This window comes from Phyllobates terribilis, unplaced genomic scaffold (genome assembly GCF_046119375.1).
Source record: "Phyllobates terribilis strain yellow unplaced genomic scaffold, ASM4611937v1 Scaffold_2__4_contigs__length_985480577, whole genome shotgun sequence".
Lineage (NCBI taxonomy): Eukaryota > Metazoa > Chordata > Amphibia > Anura > Dendrobatidae > Phyllobates > Phyllobates terribilis.
In genome coordinates, this window is record NW_027362762.1 from 188,182,882 (window position 1) to 188,205,710 (window position 22,829).

Genomic DNA, 22,829 nt, shown 5'->3' on the forward strand with positions numbered 1-22,829 from the left:
GTGCACCATATTACAGTAGGCGCATTGTGGGTGGCAAAATATTATCCACACGATGCAGACAGAATCCTCCATAGAAACTGAACGGGAAGGGGATTTAATATCTGCATCATGTGAATCTATGCGACAGAGTGATTTAAGCAGATTTTGCCACTGTAGAAAATCTGGAAAGGATCAGACCTGTGTATGTACACTTAAAGCTTCAGAAGACAAAAGAAAAAAAGTCATCTTCACTTCCCAAAGAAGATGTCTATCCATACACCATAGCTTGCTCCAGCCACACACAATGGGGCAAGATGCAAAATTGGAGAAGTTGCCCATAAGAATCAGATACCAGCTCTTGGTAATTGAAAATAGTGGCCTCATTAGGTGCCATGGACAAAGACAGCAAGTCTCCTGTGCAGCAGCTTTAATACATCTCTACCATATCTTCCAAGGTGCAGGTGGCATTTTATTGACTTATTGGAAGTGCATGCTCACAATCTGTTTTGGAGATTGTTAGGAGCTGGCCACAGACTTTTTCCAGCACGGAGCATCGGTTCGTCGATCTTATTGTTGTGTTTATTAGAGATTTGCTTGCTCATCAGTTTAAGGTGTACAAATCTCTCCTGGAAAGTGTTCAGCCTCACGAATCAATGTTTCAATTCAGTGACACTAAGTAGAGGAAGAAGTGTGGGCTGGATCTCATGTATACATAAGGCCTACATTAGCATTTCTGTCCTGCATCTGGTGGGGTCATGTGTGTCTTTGTTGCTGCCGGCTGGAACTTGACACACGTGCTATGGTAGTGATATCTATCGTCTGGATGTCAGAAACTATCTTAAGGACTGTTGTTGCCAGCAGGAATAGGAGACATGTGCTACAGTCATAGTATGGAGCATGGACTGTGACAACAGACTATACTGGCGGGAGACACAAAAGCTGTGGGCCAACCAAAAGTTGGGAGACAGTAGGTATCGCCTGGTACGGGGGCAGTGGAACTATCGGCCCCAGGATGGGATCTTGTGGACTAGGGACATTGAATTGTGACCATCTACCCGGAATTGCTGTAAGGAATAAAAATAGTTGCATTGCCAACCTACATAGTTGATTATTACAAACCACAACCTCAGATCTTCACAGGAATAAATGGTGTAAAGCTGTTTTGGGGATAAAGCAACCATATTTTCCAAACCCCTTTGAACCTCATTAAGATTAAATGTCAATCTAATAATAATGACAAGAACGGTATTATTTTTATCATGTATTTATTGAAAAAACAACCTTTTTTTTTCAAATTCGAGCTTCACAAAATCATTGCAAAAAGAGAACAAAAAAAATGAACATGAATTTTAACACAGAAGCTGTGTGAGAATTGTGATGCATTGGAAAAGAACAAAACAAAAAAAACCTGTACAAAGGAACAAATTTCCATTTTGTTAATGTTGGAGTTCATAAACACGTAACATATGGCAAGGTGGTTTAAGTTGGTGCAAAAATGGCTCATTTGCCGCAGCTTGAAAATCACCATAACAAATGGATTGTTATTAACAGGGCAATAAAATGGGCCAGTTTTGCGTTTTATAACCTGACATTTTGTTTGCGATGTGTAAATTTGAGGCTTTTTGACATGTCAGGTCCAAGGCACCTAACCCTTTTCGGCACATTTTAATATCCAAAGTTCCGGCCCGTGCTCTGTAGCCCCCTCTAGAGGCTGATGAGTTATGTGTTACACTCTGCATTGCTTGGCTGCTTTAAGCTGTACAATATTTTTGACCACAGCAGATGAATCTCAAGGTTAATGCACACAATCTAGTGGAAGACTTTGTCACAGCAGAAAAGGTTTTGTTTAGATGTATCCCTGGTAAATGATCAGATATTTTCTTCCTAAGACAGCAAGGAGAAGTAATTATTAATTAGGGGTGCTACATACGTACCACCTCAACAGATGTCCTTAAAGATCATGGATCCTTCTACTAAAGCATATAACATATTGCTAGCTGGGCAGGGTTCCTCATCTCCACCAAAACATAAAAGACAGAAAAGCTATTGGTTTCCTTAAGTTCCTACCTAAATTAAAGAAAAAACACTATTAACACAATTCTCATCTACTGAGAAACATCCGCAGTTCTCCTACCCTAAACGATTTTAGTGTTAGAAACGACTCCCACCCCCTTTCCTCGTATTGCCCAACCCCTTTCGGCAAAGAGGAGATTTCTTTATTACATACTATAAAACCTGCATTTCCTTTTGCACACAAGATGCTTTTATAAAACGAAGTTTGATAACAAACCATCTCCACTATCTACTTACAGACTGTATGGTCCAGTCCTTCTAGAACAATTAGCAGCAACAGAAGGTTTGAAAGCCACAAGAAACAACAAAACGTAGCATCTTAAAACAAAGAAGTAAAGCTTAAACTCCTTGGCTGCTGGCCCTCTTGTAGCCAAATCCTTTCATGGTAGAAGTCAACTCCAGTAAGGGAGAAAGGAAGACCATTGCTTGTATCCGATTTGGCAGCAACAATAAAAATCTATAAAAGCACCAGTTGAAACTACTATGTAAAAAGTACATTTGAAAACATGAAGCATTTTTTAACTAACCCATGGAAGTTATCGTGGCTATTATTGTCTAACTTGTGGCAACCATAAACTCAAAGACATACGTCATCATCTTCTTTCTAATGGGTTTGCTGGCCTGATAATAGGCATCCAAAAAACTCGCCTTCAATGGAAAGGTCAGTGATGAGGTTATTAAAGTACAGCAAGTAATGGTTTATCAGACAATGAATTTGTAGAACAGTTGGATGAATACGCTGAAAATATTACTCTAAGAATTTAGAGGCACAACTACATGTGGGATTCATATCACGGCTATCTTGGTGTTCATTGAGCATGTATACCACCATATATAAATAGTGATGAAATATCAGAAGTTTTCTCTTAGAAACACTGAGTACATAATATGGAATCTCACATCAAGCAATATGATGCTCAATATTCCTCTGTAATGCACAAGTTTGTGTTTCAGATCTTAAAGAATCTCTCTAAGGAACGTTTTTTCTCTAAATCTGTATAGATGTGTATGTAGTGTAGTGGGTGTGTTAATATACTCACCTGCCGCAGTCTTCTCCAGTGTCCAGTGCCACTGCGGTCCTCTTCTGAGTGACATGACCACTCTTCAGACTATCCAGATCGCTCTATGCACGGGCTGCAAGTCTATTTTACAATGTAAACATTATGGAGTCTCATTCTGACGCTCCATAGGCTTACATTGCAAGATCCACTTCCACATCACCCAGAGCTCAGAGTGACCCCTATACTCTGGAGAGCGGTGATGTCACTCAGAAGAGGACCAGAGCAGCACTGAATGCTGGAGAAGACAGCGTTAGGTGAGTATATTAACACACATATACACAGGTTTAGGGGAAATTAATGGGAGGACCTCTTTAAATTGGTTGACTAATCAAATAAAAAAAAATCATTTAAAAAAAATAAAAGAAGAAATGCTCAACTCACTGATTTCCTGCCAGTATTGTTCTGATGATGGCCGATCCCTTACTGGTTTATACTTTCTGCTACATCAGGTGTCAAAAGGAACCAGGAAGTAGAGACCAGCAGGGAACCTGAGAAGCATCAGAGGAGCATCAGAGGGGTATCACTGAGGAATCTTTTCTTTTTTTCTATCATTTTGAGCCAACCCCTGCAATCCTAATGTATACTAAGAAGCTCACGGTGCCAATGGCTGGTAACACAAACATCATGTGCACATTAGTTATACATACATACATGATTACTCAAGAAAAGCTGCAAGAAAAAAAGGCAAACCAACTGTTGTGGATGAATTAAGCTCGTCATGCCAGTCCTATGTTGGCATAAGTCTAACTTGCTACCTATGGCTTTATTCACTGCTTTTACTGAACAAAACAATTATTATTTAGGGGATTGCATCATGGGAAAGATTTTCAGCTACTCTAACTAGTCAAAAATTTGTCATCCAATGTCTACTTTACCAAGTCTTGAGAAGAAATGCTAGATCCTTCCTTGGGAATTATTGCTGCCAGGTATGTTCACTACTGGATGCTATCAGGCATTTAACTATATATCATATGTACAGTAAGTCATGATGCAACTGTTGGGAACCCCGAATAAAGAAGTACAGAGCTATCAATAGATGGTAAGATGTCTTCCTAACCATCTGTGAAGCATTCTAAAGTTCTCACACCACTGCTGTGGGTTAGAGCCTTCCCTCCCTCCACCACGTAAAAGATGCTTGATATGCTCTGTTTACCTTTTCCACCACGCATAACCGATTGATAGGTTGTCGCATGCAAAAAAATCTCCGCAATGAGCCGCTGGAAGTGAGACAACAGTTCAATTCCAAAATGTCCACATATTACAGAGCGTTATAGGGTTTAGGCATTACTTGGTGTTTCATCACAATACAAGACAATGGGGCATATTTATATAAGGTGATCATTTAATGACTGTTAAACATGAGAAAAGCAAAAAAAAATTGCCAAACACCATATAAATACATCTCTCAATTCCAGCGCTGATTGGCAGGGATTGCGTGATGTAATAATGTCACGCGATCCCTGGGAGAGTCTGTGCCGACACTGCTGAAACAGCGCTGGAACCGAAGGTGAGTATACGTGTTATTACTATACTGAGATTGAAAAGGGGTTGTCCGTGTAGTGGACAACTCCTTTAAGTAATTTTTTATTCCACATCTATTCAAAAAGACTGTTTTTACATAAATGTACCCCAATAACTATAGGATAATAACCTTTTTCTTGGCTGCAACAATATACCTACAAGACCCAAGCTGCATAAAAGGAGCCAGGGCTTACTAACGTTCGAAAGTGGTTAATGCATAAATAAAATCTAATACATGATGGACATGATCAACCTAATTATTAAAGATGAATGTACACCCAATGCTTTCTCCTCCCAAACTCACCAGGTAGTTTAATAGCAGAGAACAAATCCTTTCACCACAAAGGGTCATTCTCTATTATCGACAATAACAACAAGGGTCTAGCAGCAAGTCTCTCATGTGTCCATCATCTGCTACAGTACATCTGCACCACATACTAAAGTAATAAGGCACTCAGGAAAGGAGGGTTAATCAAGTGACAGATGCACCCTTGTAACATAAAGTCCTCAGCTTATCCTCGCACACAGAAACAAGCAGCAACGCTAGACTGTTCTTTGACGACACCTACTGAACAGCCCAACTCTACGTCGTGGACCTACCACACAACTCACCATTCAGTGTGACCTGTCTTCATTTTATAGTTACACATAGATGAAACAACCGTTAAGTCAATAAAGTTGCTTCCACCTCAGCCATTGTGGGTGGAAAAAACCCCAACCAATACTATGTTCACTTGGTGCTTTCAATGTTTTGTATGAAAACAGTTGGGATGGTAAGATGCCACCATGATAATATGTTCTCAGAAATACAGTATACATGAAATATCTTGATGACTTGTCTACGCTTGCAGTCCAAGACCGAATTCAGACATCCATCTATCAATGTCCAAGTACAGACCACGATGAGCAGGCTAACCCAAATTTTACAGCCTCATATATGCCTGCTGCTGGTCCGACCATTGTGGACTGCACCTGGACTGTGATATGCAGATGTCTGAAATCGGCCTAAGCACGATTAATCGTGGAATAAAATGAAGAAAGATTGGTCATACTTGTAGCCTTGCTATGATTTAGACAGATCTTTTTTTCTGGAGAGTCTTCTCAGAGATACATGAAGTCCCCGAGGCACAGTTTATTCTTTCCTAAATGAAAGGCCATCTGTGTGAAATGTCTGTGTGGTGCCCGATTTTTCTATCAGATGGCACACGGACCCAGAGTTTTATGGATCTATTCACACATCTGTGAGGCTCACCTGTCCTTTTCTGATCTGATTTTGAGGATCAGAATAGGACATACTCAATGGATCTGTGTGCTGTCCTCTAAAAAAATGGACAGCACACTGACACTTCACACGGATGTGTGAATGTAGCCTAATTAGTATGAAATTAGAGGCAATTAGAGGAACGGTATGGCCCCTATGGAGGTCTAGGAGTACTAGAGTTAAACTCAAGAGATTAGCTGGAGCTCTAGTATGGTCATGGGCAATAGCAATTTTTCAGCTACTAATGTTTTCCGAATTTTGGGGATTTTTTTTTCATCATAGGGTCAGTTTTCACAATTAGGAGCAGAAAAAAGTGTATGATTTAAATAGACATGTCAAGAAGTATGTAGTTTTTTAGGCCAGCATGGCCCTTAAGCTATTCATAGAAAACATACTCTTTATCAGATGTCTTGAAGAATGTCTGAAAAATCAAGCTGCTGAATTCTGTATTTCTGATTTAGATATATGTAGGGTAAATTAGACTATTCAATCTTTGTCTTATCCATAACAAAAATAATTCAGTATAAGGCAGGCAGATGTGACGGTGACACGAGTTTCCGACAGCAGATGTTTGTCTGTAATATGGAGCGTAGTAACGTACTACACACAGAGGACAATCAGTGACATCACAATCTTTGTTTTTTCCTTCTGTGATGTCACCAAATTCTAGCAAATGATCCAGCTACAGTGATATAATTAGGGATATCGCATAAGATTACTGACGCTACGGTAAGGGGAGGTTTATCTGTTGAATGATGACAACTTCAATGACAAGTTGTTGGCCCTTCTGTAAGTCAGTCTACCACTATGCTTAAAAAAACTAGCACCAAGTAATGCCAAATTGCCCTGGTTCATGTTTCATGCGCATAGCAATAGAAGTTGGGTTTTGTATCTGGTGACCTCCATGGATGAGGTGAACAGACACAAACCCTGCCAGAAAAGAAACATCTCACACAACCATCTCATTAGTAATATACCAGCATTCTAACATTATATGTACAGCGTCCTAACATTATATGTACACACATAAATAAAAAGCTGTTTTCTGCCTCCCTTTTCCATGAGTAAATGACAAAGATGTCACCCTGATCCATTCCATATGGCACGCTGCCACTACCAACGCTACCAGTCTACCAAGCTCAGGTAACTGATACAAAACTCAGTGTCCTTCCACTATCATGTAAGAAACAAAGCTAATATATATCATCATGGAGGGAGAATGTCCTCTTTCTTCTGTATGAAGTACTAATAGTGTATTCTTGCCATTGGTAAAAATTCCAGAATCTCTGTATCTTTCTCTAGTGGGCTCCAATCTGTATCCAGACTGCACCAAATCGTGTCGACAGAGTCGCGTGCAGACTGAATATGGCTCAGGACCCTCCTTCCAAATTGTGGACTGTGAGCACTGTATAGCTTCTATTTTACATGACAGAAGAAAACTTTTATCAACTCAAGAAAAAAGAAGGAAATGTGAACTTTGGAGCCAGAGAAAAATGAACTCAATGGAATGAACGAGGCTGTCATCTAAGAATCGCGCCATCATAAAGGAAGACAGAAAACACCGTATTGCACTGTGGATGTATGGAGGGATGATGTGTTATAATTCCCTTTTTATGGCTTTTCAAACTCTTTGGTAACATATTGATATATACAGTCACAAATGACAAAACAAGTCCTTCTATCTCTATGCTAAAACACACCCAATCCTATATCTACTCAGCTTAACTGTGAACACCAAACTGTACAAAGCACAGCATGCTCCCCCGAAAAGGAAGACAAAGATTTAGTCGTACGCCCTCCTATTGACTGTTTGCTATGCACATATATACACCATGTTTATTTATGCCACTACAACATCTTAAAAGAAGCAGGCCAAAGTATGGCCCAACAAGAATTGAGGCAGGAATTTCTTTAAAAGTCATGTCGAAGAATTCTTTTCTACAATCAACCGGACAAACAATGCAAAATATGGATCGACCAGAAGAACATCATGAAATGACACACTGATGGGAATGAATACTGTAGAGCTATGGTATTGACTCTGTAGGATATATAAGGTTTGGACAGTCACAGGTTAAGGGGATTTTGTGCATTGCTTACTCTCGACAACAGTATTATGTTCAGGAGTATCAATATAGGTTATGTCATACATGTACAACTCCTATTAGGACTGATGAATAGAGACAATATAGTCAAAGGCGAAAATCTCTTACAGGAGGAAGGAAGCGGTAACTGGGCTAATTATGTATCACACAGCAAGTCATCCAGTATCATCTGTTAGTCGTCTTGGGAAGCTGGAAACATGAAAGCTGCTATCTTCCAGGCAGTCATTATAATACATCTGCACGGCCTTATTACATTATCCTAATCACGGGCATAGGGCACCAGACTTATAACATCTGATGGGCATTTGTCTTCTGGCTTCTGTCAAATGACAGCAACTGCTCGGTCAGAAAAAGCCCCAAGATGATTTAGTAAATTAGCAAAACCAAACGAAAGTCTAATTATGAGGAGTATCTTATGCAAAAAATACACACCATTTAGCTCAATAGATCCAGTTATTTAAAAATGTCATTAGTATATGGATAATTTGATCATTTTGGACAAAGTGATATAAGTGTGCTCCCCAAAAGTCTAAGCTGACTACGTGGGGTTCACTCATTGTTTCAAGATGTTTCGATAAATTTAAAAAGGTCATAACAGTCCATCGACTGTGAGGCCAGTGCTACATGATGACCTTGGTCCTGGTGACATTTAGTCATGTCACTCGTGTCCGTGATTTAAAGACAAAACCTAAGTGTAGGAAAGATGCTAAAATAAAATCCAATCCACCTACTGCATTCCTAGCGCTATTGCTCTGGAGATCCCACTGCTGGGACCACTGGACTACTGGAACTGCATGGCTTGAAATTATAGTATTGGTTTCTTGTTTTGTTTTTTAGATATTTTATCAAATTCCATGAATTTTCCATTTTTTTTGATCGTGGAAAAGCCCTTAAAGAGGTGAAGGTGGTTCCAAGAATGGCCTTATAAATGTATTTGAGAAGGGTCTGCCAATTGATATTGACGATAATGAAATCTATTCATCTCAATATAGTATACACAAAATTCCCATAATCAAAAGGGATCACAATGTGACCTAGTGACTGTCCTAATCCTCTTCCAACAACCATTTAACTGGGCCATCATGACACCCCAATATATGTCCTCAAATTATTCTTATTCACTAAAAAAAGAAATACAATGAAAAGCTGACCTAAACTGCAATGCCCTGAACATATCTATATACATTACACTATGCAAATAACTGAAGACCAAATGGAAGCCTCACAAGCATAACCAAGAAATAGATTATGTACAATCAATGCCAACAACAGGTGAAACTTTCCTCCTTGCAGAAAGTTCTGTAAATCAGGTGGTGACAAAATTGAAACCAATTAGGACCAAAAACAAAATGAGGATGGGTTAGATTGTACCAAAACTTCATGTAATGCGGTTTAAGAATTGAGTTGGGTTTCTAGCTAGGCTTACATCTCCTTTCCAAAGCTTTAATATGTTATTTAGCTCCAGATCACATTTACGCACCAAGAATTTTTTCTGATCTTTGGAAACTAGAAAGCTCTCAGGAAGACTTGTAACTCCGGTCTTGAATTAGACTTGTAGATAAATCCTCATCTACAAAAAATGCAGCTACTGAAAACTAGAATCCATAGAAGTCTGCTATATATTCTAAGATGCCGAGGTGCCCACAGAATCTCACAAACCCAATCTTATGTAGGTGTGTAACGCATGGAGAAGAAAACAGTGATCCTCATATAGGCTAATGAGCAGAAAGATATCACTCTGAAGTATAGGAATAGCTTTCCACAATTCATGCACAGACAGATGTAAAATCCCAGAGGCTCTCCTTAAAAAAACAATGTTAACTGTCTCCCAAAAAATGGTCTTCCATGGGTTTCATTGCCAACTTTAAAGTACCGTAAAGTACAATGTGGCTGTTGACAGCAGTCATCAAAATCACTTCTCTAAGGCGCCCGAGAGTGAGACTGTATCCGAGTATAGTCAGTCCGGTGAGGGGGACACAATATTGTAGTGCTTAGATCTTGCAGCAAGAGGATAATCCTACTGTAGGACTCTTTATCACTCTTAGTCCTTCTAAGGCCAACTTTCCACATCCAACATTCATAGTCCAAGTATGGACTGCCAGCTACAGACTGGTCATGGGTCTCGTGACCTGAAGTCAGTAGCCTCATAGGCATATATCACAAGGCCGGTCCATACATGGCTGTCTGTACTCAGACTATGAATGTTGGATATTTGAAGCTGGCTTTACGGTGGTCTTTCTATTTCACTAATGGTTGGCACCAACTCGCCAAAGGCAGTTTCACATGTCCATAATTTATGCACCCGCATATGGTTGAGGATCCCAGTCCAATCACAGGTTTAGTGATCTGAACTAACAGCATAATACATGACAATGTTAGTTGGGATCATTAGACCCTTGGTAGGACCTGGATTTGGGTCCGCATTTTGCTTATGTGACACTGGCCTAAATTTAGATAACATTAGGTTTTAGACATGTTGCACGTTGTTCCCCCCCAAAAAAACAAGTATATGCTAACTGTTTGAGGTTCTATAAGGTTGGTTTTTCCATGAAGGCCAGCATATCTCAGTACAGACCACACAGTCGCCATGAAGCTTCAGCTGATGATCAATGACATTGTGTGTGCACCTTTAAAGTAAACGTCAAGGTTATTTCAAGGTCTAATTCTCAATAATCCACATTAATGAACAATCTACTCTCATAGTCGGAGCTGTGCAGCAAACACTTCTGTTAAATTCTTCAGTTTACAGTTTCAACCTTTCCACAATCCTAAAAGCTTAGTCCTTAAAATGTTGGCATCCGTGTTTTTTTTTTGTCTGGGCCTATTTGCTATGGCTTCCATTTTGGAAAATATAGTCAATATTGGTGACACGAATTTAAAAAAAAAAGCACAGACAAAAAATGCAAACGAAAGAAAAAAAAAAAAAAAATCACCTTCCAAAAATGTTTTTTTTTGCATATCACTTGCATCCCCTCCTTTCCCCTCCCCCCTCAGTTTCTACCCACCCCAAATTACACAAATAAAAAACAGCCACACAGTCCTTTAAAAAAATGAAAAATAAAAGGGTGTCAGGCAGCAAAATTGCAACTTCCCCATTGCAGTCTCTGTTTCGCATACGGTTCGCCGCTTATGTCCTGGTGCTGCGCTTTCCTTGTATGTCACGCATTTAAATAAAAATTAAAAAAAAAAATATTCTACGGTAAAAAAATGACAAAAAAAATCTTCTTATTAAAATAGAATTTGTTTTTATGCTTTGTTGGAATTTTTTTCTGTTGTTTTTTTTTTTTTTTTTCATTTTTTTTCTTTTTTCGATTTTTTCACTCTTGTATTTCTCAGTCGAGATTTGAAAGTCTGTTCTGGTTTCATTAGGTTTCTTGAGTTCTCTTTTTTCTAGCTGCTTTGGTTCCTTGGAAGTTCTAAAGTTTATTGCAGTAAAAATGCTTCTTTGCAAAAGAAAGAAAGAAAAATATTTTTTTCTTCATTCATCCCCCCGGCATGTTTTTTTTTTCTTTTTTTTTTTCCATTTTCCCCATTATTGAGTAAAGCCTCATGTTCAACCCTGCAGCTTTCCATCCGGTCACTTCCTGGGCTGACTCGTATTCACATGTGAACCTAACAAAGAAATAAAAGTATTTCATCAGAAATTCATAATCAAATCTTAAAAAGAGCAAAAACTAAAAGTATATATGGAAATGTTCGATAATATTAATGTGGTGCTTAAAGGAAATTTCTCACCAGGTTTGTGCCACTTAATCTGAGGGCAGCATAATGTAGAAACAAGAGATGCCGACTCCAACGATGTGTCACTTACTGAGCTGCTTGCTGTTGTTTTGATAAAACAGTGATTTTTTCAGCAGGAGATTATCATTAGAGGAGTACTAAACCTGCTGCCATGTAGTCCAATCACGCCCGAAGCGTGTGCATATTCAGGTGCAGAGCAGGTTATTTAAAGTCACTCTTTTCTTAGTATAAATTGTTTAAAAGAGTCTAAAGCAGGTCACACTTTGGTGCCTATACAGTGACTATTCAATCATCTCTACCATTATACATTGAAGAAGTGAGTGCCAGTCTTTTTTCCTACACCCTATGTGTCTGGCATAGTCAGGGGGCATTGTGGCTGGTAACTTGATGAAGCAGTGGCCCAAAAAGCAGGCACTGAAATAGCTATAAATCAAGTTTTTTTGTGTTACGTTTTTTTTTTTTTTTTTTTTAAATTGGCAATGTATTTATTTTTTTCCATATTGCGAGCTTTATTAAAAAATACATTTCAGAATCCTGCCTTTTTACCATTAACCACTGGAGCTTATATGGACTCACACTTCCTGTCCTTTTAGAAAGAGTTTTCAGTCCTTATTATCAGAGGCAGGATAACAGGTAACACCTTTATACACAGCTGATAACTAAGGATTCACAATGACCTTTGCACATGCTCATCTGATGCTTCAATACAAAAGACAGGGTCAGGGTTTGACTATTGTGTCTATGTGCATGTGTGAAACAACATGAAGTATGAGGTCTGAAAAAGCCCCAGTGGCCAGTGCAAAAATTGCAAGATTTCTATTTTTATTTTGAATATAGATTGTAATATAGAAAAAAAAACATTTAACACAAAAACCTCATTTAAACAATAGATGATAGTTTCCCTTTAATATGCATTGTCAGTTTCTCAATGTGCACAAGGCTGATTGTTCATCAGACACATGTCAGCAGTGAGGGACAATTATAAATATGTTTGCACCAAAATGTTTGTATAAATTGTCACATTTCATTGGTGTACACGGCAATGCCAAATTTATCAAATTTTATGCCATTTATTTTACCATTTGTTAATACCTACGCCAAAACTTAAAAGGGGGCGCAATTAACTTCATGGTGTGAAGTACAAAGCTGTCATATGCTAGATAGCTGATAAATGTCTGTAAAAAGGCATGGAAGAAATATACACTGCTCAAAAAAATAAAGGGAAAACTTAAACAACAGACTATAACTCCAAGTAAATCAAACTTCTGTGAAATCAAACTGTCCACTTAGGAAGCAACACTGATTACAATCAATTTCACATGCTGTTGTGCAAACGGAATAGACAATAGATGGAAATGATTGGCAATTATCAAGACACCCTCAATAAAGGAGTGGTTCTGCAGGTGAGGGCCACAGACCGCATCTCAGTACCAATGCTTTCTGGCTGATGTTTTGGTCACTTTTGAATGTTGGTTGTGCTTTCACACTCGTGGTAGCATGAGACGGACTCTACAACCCACAGAAGTTGCTCAGGTAGTGCAGCTCATCCAAGATGGCACATCAATGCGAGCTGTAGCAAGAAGGTTTGCTGTGTCTGTCAGCGTAGTGTCCAGAGGCTGGAGGCGCTACCAGGAGATAGGCCAGTACACCAGGAGAAGTGGAGGGGGGCCGTAGGAGGGCAACAACCCAGCAGCAGGACAGCTACCTCCACCTTTGTGCAAGGAGGAACAGGAGGAGCACTGCCAGAGCTCTGCAAAATGTCCTCCAGCAGGCCATAAATGTGCATGTGTCTGCACAAACGGTTAGAAACCGACTCCATAAGGATGGTATGAGGGCCCGACATCCACAGATGGGGGTTGTGCTCACAGTCCAACACCGTGCAGGACGCTTGGCATTAGCCACAGAACACCAGGATTGGCAAAGTCGCCACTAGCGCCCTATGCTCCTCACAGATGAAAGCAGGTTCACATTGAGCACATGTGACAGACATGACAGAGTCTGGAGACGCCGTGGAGAGCGATCTGCTGCCTGCAACATCCTTCAGCATGACCGGTTTGGCAGTGGGTCAGTAATGGTGTTGGGTGGCATTTCTTTGGAGGGCCGCACAGCCGTCCATGTGCTCACCAGAGGTAGCCTGACTGCCATTAGGTACCGAGATGAGATCCTCAGACTCCTTGTGAGACCATATGCTGGTGTGGTTGGCCCTGGGTTCCTCCTAATGCAGGACAATGCCAGACCTCATGTGGCTGGAGTGTGTCAGCAGTTCCTGCAAGATGAAGGCATTGAAGCTATGGACTGGCCCGCCCGTTCCCCAGACCTGAATCCGATTGAGCACATCTGGGACATCATGTCTTGCTCCATCCACCAACGTCACGTTGCACCACAGACTGACCAGGAGATGGCGGATGCTTTAGTCCAGGTCTGGGAGGAGATCCCACAGGAGACCATCCGCAACCTCATCAGGAGCATGCCCAGGCGTTGTAGGGAGGTCATACAGGCACATGGAGGCCACACACAATACTGAACCTCATTTTGACTTGTTTTAAGGACATTACATCAAAGTTGGATCAGCCTGTAGTGTGTTTTTCCACTTTCATTTTGGGGGTGACTCCAAATCCAGGCCTCCATTGGTTAATAAATTTGATTTCCATTGATGATTTTTGTGTGATTTTGTTGTCAGCACATTCAACTTTATACAGAACAAAGTATTCAATGAGAATATTTCATTCATTGAGATCTAGGATGTGTTATTTGAGTGTTCCCTTTATTTTTTTGAGCAGTGTATTTATGTGTAATTTATTGCATAAAAGTTGCAATTTGCGCATAATTCTACATTAACCTGCAATATTTGACACTTTATTCTCTCGTTCCTTTTCCAATATTGGGAAGTGTCCAATTAATATGCAAAAAAAGTTGCAATTTGCTCCAAAAAATGTACATTGACTTGCGACATTTGAGACCTCCATCTCAGCTTTTTATCTAAGCCTGGTGAGTGTTCTCCAATGCTAGAAAGTTGTATCAGGACAATTTTCACCACATTGATCATATTTGATACATATGAATTGGTGGATTTGAGGCGAGAACAATGAAGATTTGGCGCAGTCCAATGTATTTAGATCAGTGATCTCTAAGTCAGCATCTGTCTACGCTCTGCGGGAAGCGTCACAGCGTGGCCTCCTTGCTCTTACCTGCACTTTCTCTCACTGGTAAGAATAGGCGGCGTGTTCTGTGGTGGTTTCCACGGCAACTTGCTGAGGCTGCCCGCTGCTCTCCTGAGCAAAACAAATTATTAGGAGGAGTCTGTCAGATGCCACGTGCCCTACTTCACCCATCAATGCTACTGCAAGCTTTCATTAAAGGGGTATTCCCATCTCCAAGATGCTATCCCAATATGTAGTAAGTGTAATAATAATAACATTAGCAAATCCCTCCAATTAGAAATGTAGTATAGTTCTTCTGATTCACTATGTCACTTACCCCATGTGAAGGACATTGCAGTAGCTTAGGTATCCATGGTTACGACCAGTGATATAGTGACAGTTAGTTAGCTCTTAGTGGTAGTAGCCATAGATACCTAAGCTACTGCAATGCCCGCACATGAGGTAAGCGACATAGTGAATCAGAAGAACTATACTACATTTCTAATTGGAGGTATTTATTAATATTATTATTATTACACCTACTACATATTGGAATAGGATCTTGGAGATGGGAATAGCCATTTAAAAGCGTAGAAAAACTATGTAAAAGAACTGGAATGACATCTTCCAAGATCCTAAAATAAACCTAAACATGTTCATAGATGTCAAACATAACTCTCCTCCTATACGATCCTACACTTGCTGACTCCATGGTCTGTTCCTTACCTCTATGGAGACAGTAGAAGGCACGGACGAGTACTGGGGGATATAAGCCCCCTGCATAGCGGCTGCAGCTGGCATATACTGAGGAAATAAAATGTAAAGAAGTGAAACATTTTTGGGATTCAGGTTCAGGATTATGGTGGCTGCTTACAAGTCATATATTTCTGTTACTAGTCACGTCTTACCGCTCCCGTGCTCCCCAGTGACAAGTGTCCCAGCTGCTGAGTCAGAGGTCCCATCATGGAAGCAGGCTGGATGGAAATAGCATGGTCCATGGTGGGAGTGAGGACAGTTCCCTAGCAAACGAAATGAAGATACAATGGGATGCGGCGCAGAAAATCTTGCCATCTTCTCTCTGCACTCGAGATCAGTTATTTTCAACATTGGAATCTTTCGATAATCCTCATTTACAGGCAAATGATCCAGATTAAAGGGGCATTCTCCTCTTCCAATGTAATAGCATATCGCTAGAATAGGAACAATTTATAAACTAGTGGATTTTATCCCCTTCCCCACATAGGAAGTACTTTTTCAAGATGTCAATAGTAGGTGTATGTTGCGGGAACAGGAACTGAGCCAGAACCATACACGGTGGGTGTTTTATACAGCTAGCTAAGGCCTTTAAAAGCAAAGGTTGCAGCTAGATTTAATTGCTGCTGTTTAATCACTTAAAATGGTATTCTCAAGTTTGGAAGTTATCCTCTATCCACGGGAAATGGGATAACTTTCCGATCATTGGGGTTCTGGCCGCTAGGACCAATTTCGAGAACCGAGGTTCAGAATTCCCCAGTGTGAATGGAGTGGTGTTTGATCACACGCACTCCTATGTGACTGCCAGCGATAGAGGAGTGCTAAGCTCTGCTGTGCTTCAGCATTGCCATAAGAATGAATGGAGAAGAGGTGTGGGACCCCTACCAATTTCAAGAACCGAGGTTGAGAATTCCCCAGTGTGAATACAGTGGTGTTCGATCACGTGCACTCTTATGTGACTGCCAGCAAAAGAGGAGCGCTAAGCTCAGGTGTGCTTCAGCGTTCCCAAAAGAATCAATGGAGAGGAGGTGTGTACAATTGACCACTGCTCCATTCACAAGGGGCTCGGGATCGGTGGGGGTCTCAGCAGTCGAACACTATTGATTGGGAATAACTTCCAAACTTAAGAATTAAATAGGAATGTCAATGTCTGACAGTGGTATCTTCCCAGTGGGGCATCACCCTTCCCAGTGACAGAATTACTATTTTTCAATTGCAGCACCTGCCCCAAAAAATGAAATAAAAAGCAAACATACCAATAAAAGTTTCACCTCCATCAATGGAAAAATAAAAAAGATAAGGGTCCTAGACAAACCAATTTTTTCAAAGTTCTGTTTTTCTTTCATCGCTTAAAAGATAAGTATATAAAATAAGTTTGATATCGCTGCAATCATACTGACCTAGAGGATCATGATGCCAGACAGTTCCTTGTTTTTTTTTTAAATGTATTATTTATTTTTGTTTTAATTGATGTAGTATATTGAATGTTAAAAAGTTATTATGATTCAAAACTACAACCTCGTCCCACAAAAAAATTCCTCTTATGGGACAGAAATATAAAAAAGTTATGGCTCCTGAAAGAACGGGAGGAAAAAAAACAAAAAGAAAAGTCACTTGGCAGGAAAGGGGCTAAAGCTTGGCTGTCAGCCTATACGTGAATTGTTCTTCACTTTGCCTTTGTGCCCACAAGATTGACAATATATAAGATGTGTCAGGGTGGGGAAGCGTCAGGACTCATAGGTCATGAGAAGTGACGACCCCTTACTTACTGCAGGCTGCATGAGGTAAGACTGATGATGCATCCAGGAAGGATTGTGAACCTACAAGGAAACCAATACAGTTCTATGAGTCTGATTACCATCTCTAGATATAATAAAATGAGCTCCACCACTTATTTTAATACCGACCTGATAAGAAGAAACAGGTGATGGCAGGTATGGTGAGAGGGCTGCCTGAGCGATCACCCGATTAGGGGCAATACTGTATGGGGTGGTGTAAAACCTGAAATATATAACACAAATTTTCAAGTATCTAATAAAAATGTCTGCTAACATTATTTTTAACCAAGAAGTAATTTTTCTACACACTGATCTTATGATCTACAGATAGTGGCTAATGTGCAGAGCAAGGCAGCATCATGGCTGTCTACCTGAATAATCCTGGCTCTTTGCAGGCCAACCATTATTTTTTATGAAGATATAGTGAAGCTAGACCTAAATTACTTTGGACATGATAGAATGTCATCTAATAACATAGTACTTACATTACATAGAAGCCATAGTGAAACTTAAAGGGGAACTATACTTTCAAGTAACGTTTCAGAATAAGCTATTCTGTGTATGTACAAGAGGAATTACACTTTCTCTGGTCATTATATGTACTGTATCATGCATGTTCACCAGTTTTCCTCTTTGCAGGATCAATCTCCTAATTTACAGTTGACTGAGCTGTTATAATGTCTCCCATACACAGAACAGCACACAGGGAGGGATTCCTGCTCTTCATTGTCATGCAGACAGAAGCAGCAGTAGCATGGAGGAAATTATACAGCAGTACTAAGCTGTGTAGATGTGAATCCATCTGTGGGTGAGTTAAAAGACTTGTCAGAAAGCTCAGCATAATCTGTCTGTGTCCGCAACTGCCTGTTTTCTCTCTCTGCTTCTCCTCTGGCTCATGAGTGGTCAGAGAAGCAGATTTCTCTGCTAAGATATATTACAAAGTTTCTTACTCTTGATTTATACAACGCTTGCCATATAAGGCTAATGGCCCCCAATGCAAAATCTCAAACAGGCCCTTCAGCTAACACAGGTCTATTAGCATTGGTCTTCCTATATGGGTCAAAAGGACCTTTACGCTCCCTAGACTTTGGGGCCTGGACAACCCCAGCACCACTTTAGTTACAACCCTGCACAGCAGTAATCCACAAGGAATTAGTCAAGAATAAAGCTTTGTTATCTTACCCATTTTGCAGAGCATTCGTAGGATCATATGTCAGAGTCATCCCACCCTTAAAAATAAAGAAAATAAGTTAGATAAATACCAAGAATGGCTCATATTTATAGAAATTGCGAGAGGAAATGAAAATCTTATCTCAAATTACCGTCTCTCCATCTCGTGGCCAGCCACGTCCATTCTGAATATACTTCCCCTGGGTTTGCCTCTTTTTTTGACCTCCATCAGCAAACTTGCAGAGTAGGGGCTCCTGGGGTGCTGAAAAGGGAAGGCACACATTGTAATAAGAGAGAGGCATATATATAGGCATAAAAAGTTGATGGAAGACTTTGTTAAAGGGTTGTACTAATCTTCTTTCTTCAGAAGTGCAACACTGTACTGCCTGGTGGCCTCCTGGTGGCCAAGGACAGTGAGCTCCTGAAGACATCTTTGCCTTTGTAACATGGAAGAGGCCCAGAGAGGCTAAAGCTGAAGGGATACAGCAATGCAGCCAGCTTCAGAGTGGTGCAAACAGACTTTAAATCATAAAACCTGTAAGAGGCACATCATCCTTTGCCAGGAAACCAGCCACTCTGAGACTGCAGGGTGGACGGTAACCTAGGAAACGAGCTGTAAACTATAGAATTAAACATCCCTCCATTCTTGAGAACGGAGATTTTTTTACAAGCATTTTACAATGTCAAACATTTAAAGAGTAACTGTTGTTTCATTTTTTTCCCATAAATCAATAGTACACATGCAAATAAGAAACTTTGTAATATCACTTATTAGAGAAATCTGCTTCTTTCTCCTCCTGGACTGATATTTTATTCTCACAATTCTCAAATCATGGGTAAAATGTATCTAGAGTAAATACTGATTTTCTCATTATTGAGAAAGGAGATAACAGTTGGTGCTCATAAAGTTCTATGGAGAACGGTAACTGTCGTTTCAGAAGAACATGTAGCAAAATGTCTGTGTTGGACTCTAACTCCTCCTTCCCCTCCATAGAATTTTAGAAGCACTAATTGTCATCTCCTATCTCAGTAATGGTGAAATCTGTCTTCACTGAATACAGATTTTACGCATGAAATGAGTGAATGATCAGTCCTGGAGAAGAAAGAGGCATCATTTATTTTATATATATATATATATATATATATATATATATATATATATATATATATATATATATATATATATATATATATATATATATATATATATATATATACACACACCGTATATGTATATATATATATATATATATATATATATATATATATATATATACACACACACACACTGTATATATATATATATACAGTATATATATATATATATATATATGTACAGTACAGACCAAAAGTTTGGACACACCTTCTCATTTATAGATTTTTCTGTATTTTCATGACTATGAAAATTGTACATTCACACTGAAGGCATCAAAACTATGAATTAACACATGTGGAATTATATACTTAACAAAAAAGTGTGAAACAACTGAAAATATGTCTTATATTCTAGGTTCTTCAAAGTAGCCACCTTTTGCTTTGATGACTGCTTTGCACACTCTTGGCATTCTCTTGATGAGCTTCAAGAGGTAGTCACCGGAAATGGTCTTCCAACAATCTTGAAGGAGTTCCCAGAGATGCTTAGCACTTGTTGGCCCCTTTGCCTTCACTCTGCGGTCCAGTTCACCCCAAACCATCTCGATTGGGTTCAGGTCTGGTGACTGTGGAAGCCAGGTCATCTGGCGTAGCACCCCATCACTCTCATTCTTCGTCAAATAGCCCTTACACAGCCTGGAGGTGTGTTTGGGGTCATTGTCCTGTTGAAAAATAAATGATGGTCCAACTAAATGCAAACCGGATGGAATAGCATGCCGCTGCAAGATGCTGTGGTAGCCATGCTGGTTCAGTATGCCTTCAATTTTGAATAAATCCCCAACAGTGTCACCAGCAAAGCACCCCCACACCATCACACCTCCTCCTCCATGCTTCACGGTGGGAACCAAGCATGTAGAGTCCATCCGTTCACCTTTTCTGCGTCGCACAAAGACACGGTGGTTGGATCCAAAGATCTCAAATTTGGACTCATCAGACCAAAGCACAGATTTCCACTGGTCTAATGTCCATTCCTTGTGTTCTTTAGCCCAAACAAGTCTCTTCTGCTTGTTGCATGTCCTTAGCAGTGGTTTCCTAGCAGCTATTTTACTATGAAGGCCTGCTGCACAAAGTCTCATCTTAACAGTTGTTGAAGAGATGTGTCTGCTGCTAGAACTATGTGGGGCATTGACCTGGTCTCTAATCTGAGCTGCTGTTAACCCGCGATTTCTGAGGCTGGTGACTCGGATAAACTTATCCTCAGAAGCAGAGGTGACTCTTGGTCTTCGTTTCCTGTAGCGCTTGATGGTTTTTGCAACTGCACTTGGGGACACTTTCAAAGTTTGCCCAATTTTTCGGACTGACTGACCTTCATTTCTTAAAGTAATGACGGCCACTCGTTTTTCTTTACTTAGCTGCTTTTTTCTTGCCATAATACAAATTCTAACAGTCTATTCAGTAGGACTATCAACTGTGTATCCACCAGACTTGCACAACACAACTGATGGTCCCAACCCCATTTATTAGGCAAGAAATCCCACTTATTAAACCTGACAGGGCACACCTGTGAAGTAAAACCATTTCCGGTGACTACCTCTTGAAGCTCATCAAGAGAATGCCAAGAGTGTGCAAAGCAGTCATCAAAGCCAAAGGTGGCTACTTTGAAGAACCTAGAATATAAGACACATTTTCAGTTGTTTCACACTTTCTTGTTAAGTATATAATTCCACATGTGTTAATTCATAGTTTTGATGCCTTCAGTGTGAATGTACAATTTTCATGGTCATGAAAATACAGAAAAATCTTTAAATGAGAAGGTGTGTCCAAACTTTTGGTCTGTACTGTATATATATATATATATATATATATATATATATATATATACATATACATATACATATATCTCAATTCTCAATTATCTATGCTGCTCAGAATTTTTTTTTACTCTGAAAATTGTATTAAATTGCAGTCTGAACTTGAATGAAAATACCTACCTGGGACACCAGGTGGCGCTTTCATGTATTTGCCATTGAAGTGAGAAATCACAGCTTCACATTTCTCTGTAGACTCCATCCTACAAATAAAAAACACCATTTTAAACTCTTCAGCTATTTGAGCAAACAGACCCGAGGCTGAGATTAAGGTAGCTTTGTATTATCATATCTCCACAAGACTGATACAATTCGATTTTTTTGTGTAACTTCCATTCTTAAAAAAAAAAAAAAAAAAAAGTTTGCGCTGTCACCTTGCAAAACCGACCCCTCGGCTAGTCCCATTGGCATCCCTCAGGATACGAGTGGATATGACCTGCCCGAAAGGTTTCAGCAGTGATTCCAGCTCCTGCTCATCCATGCTGACTGGCAGGTTGGAGATGTACAGGTTGGTCGGATCTTGTTCCTGTTGCTGTAAATTCAAAATGAGAAGAGACAGAAATGAAATAAAATTCTACCAGCACAAATCAGAACTTAGTAACAGAAGAGACATTTCATACAAGAAACCCTCCTGTCCTCCGTTTGATTGTTACCAGTAGAATTTCAATTTTTCCTGCCATCTACAGACAGGAGAGATGAAATGTTACTGGTTCTGCCACATTTATATCCTTGGCCGAGTTTCTATACCACCATAAGATAGTTGTCGGCCAAAAACCATCAGCAGTCGGCTATCTCCTTCCATCTCCCCATGAGAGAGCAAAGCATGCAATAAGAAGGGAGGACCAGGAACACCCAAACATTTCTGGCAAAAGGTAATCTGCCCCTATAACAAAGCATTAAGCTTCTTAAAAGGAATCTGTCAGCAGGTTTTTGCTATTTAATCTTAGAGCACCATAATGTAGGGGCAGAGACCCTGATTCCAGGGATGTGTCACTTATGCTGTGTGCTGTAGTTTCAATAAAATCAGTGTTTTATCGGAGATTATCACTAGAGGACTAGGTATCACATGCAAGGCAGTCAGGCTAATCTGTGCAACCTCACCCCCACCACTGATTGGCAGCTGGTTGACTGTAAATGTGATAGGCCAATCAGGGGTTTGGGCGGGGTTATACACAGCTCAGCATTCTGACCACTGCTAGATCTACAGATGAGAAAACAGGGATTCTATCAAAACTGCATCATGCAGTCCTGTAAGTGATACATCGCTGTAATCAGACTCTCTGCTCC

General features: G+C 39.9%; 1 protein-coding gene across 4 annotated transcripts in view; it reads right to left on the reverse strand.

Annotated features, from left to right (window-relative positions):
- Window positions 1-1,227: 1,227 nt before the first annotated feature.
- RBMS2 (RNA binding motif single stranded interacting protein 2) overlaps window positions 1,228-22,829 on the reverse strand; it is a 124,176-nt gene continuing 102,574 nt past the window's right edge. For 2 of the 4 annotated variants that reach the window (XM_073663611.1, XM_073663602.1), the window contains exons 5-14: window positions 21,917-22,074; window positions 21,666-21,745; window positions 18,735-18,844; window positions 18,595-18,641; window positions 17,542-17,635; window positions 17,404-17,454; window positions 15,790-15,900; window positions 15,608-15,685; window positions 14,930-15,013; window positions 1,228-11,612 (exon numbers count right to left, since the gene is read on the reverse strand). In XM_073663611.1, coding sequence (XP_073519712.1) covers window positions 14,942-15,013; window positions 15,608-15,685; window positions 15,790-15,900; window positions 17,404-17,454; window positions 17,542-17,635; window positions 18,595-18,641; window positions 18,735-18,844; window positions 21,666-21,745; window positions 21,917-22,074 — 801 coding nt within the window. In that variant the 3' untranslated portion in view covers window positions 1,228-11,612; window positions 14,930-14,941. Of the gene's footprint in view, window positions 11,613-14,929; window positions 15,042-15,607; window positions 15,686-15,789; window positions 15,901-17,403; window positions 17,455-17,541; window positions 17,636-18,594; window positions 18,642-18,734; window positions 18,845-21,665; window positions 21,746-21,916; window positions 22,075-22,829 lie in introns of all 4 variants that reach the window. The other 2 variants (XM_073663617.1, XM_073663625.1) reach the window with 2 other exon arrangements.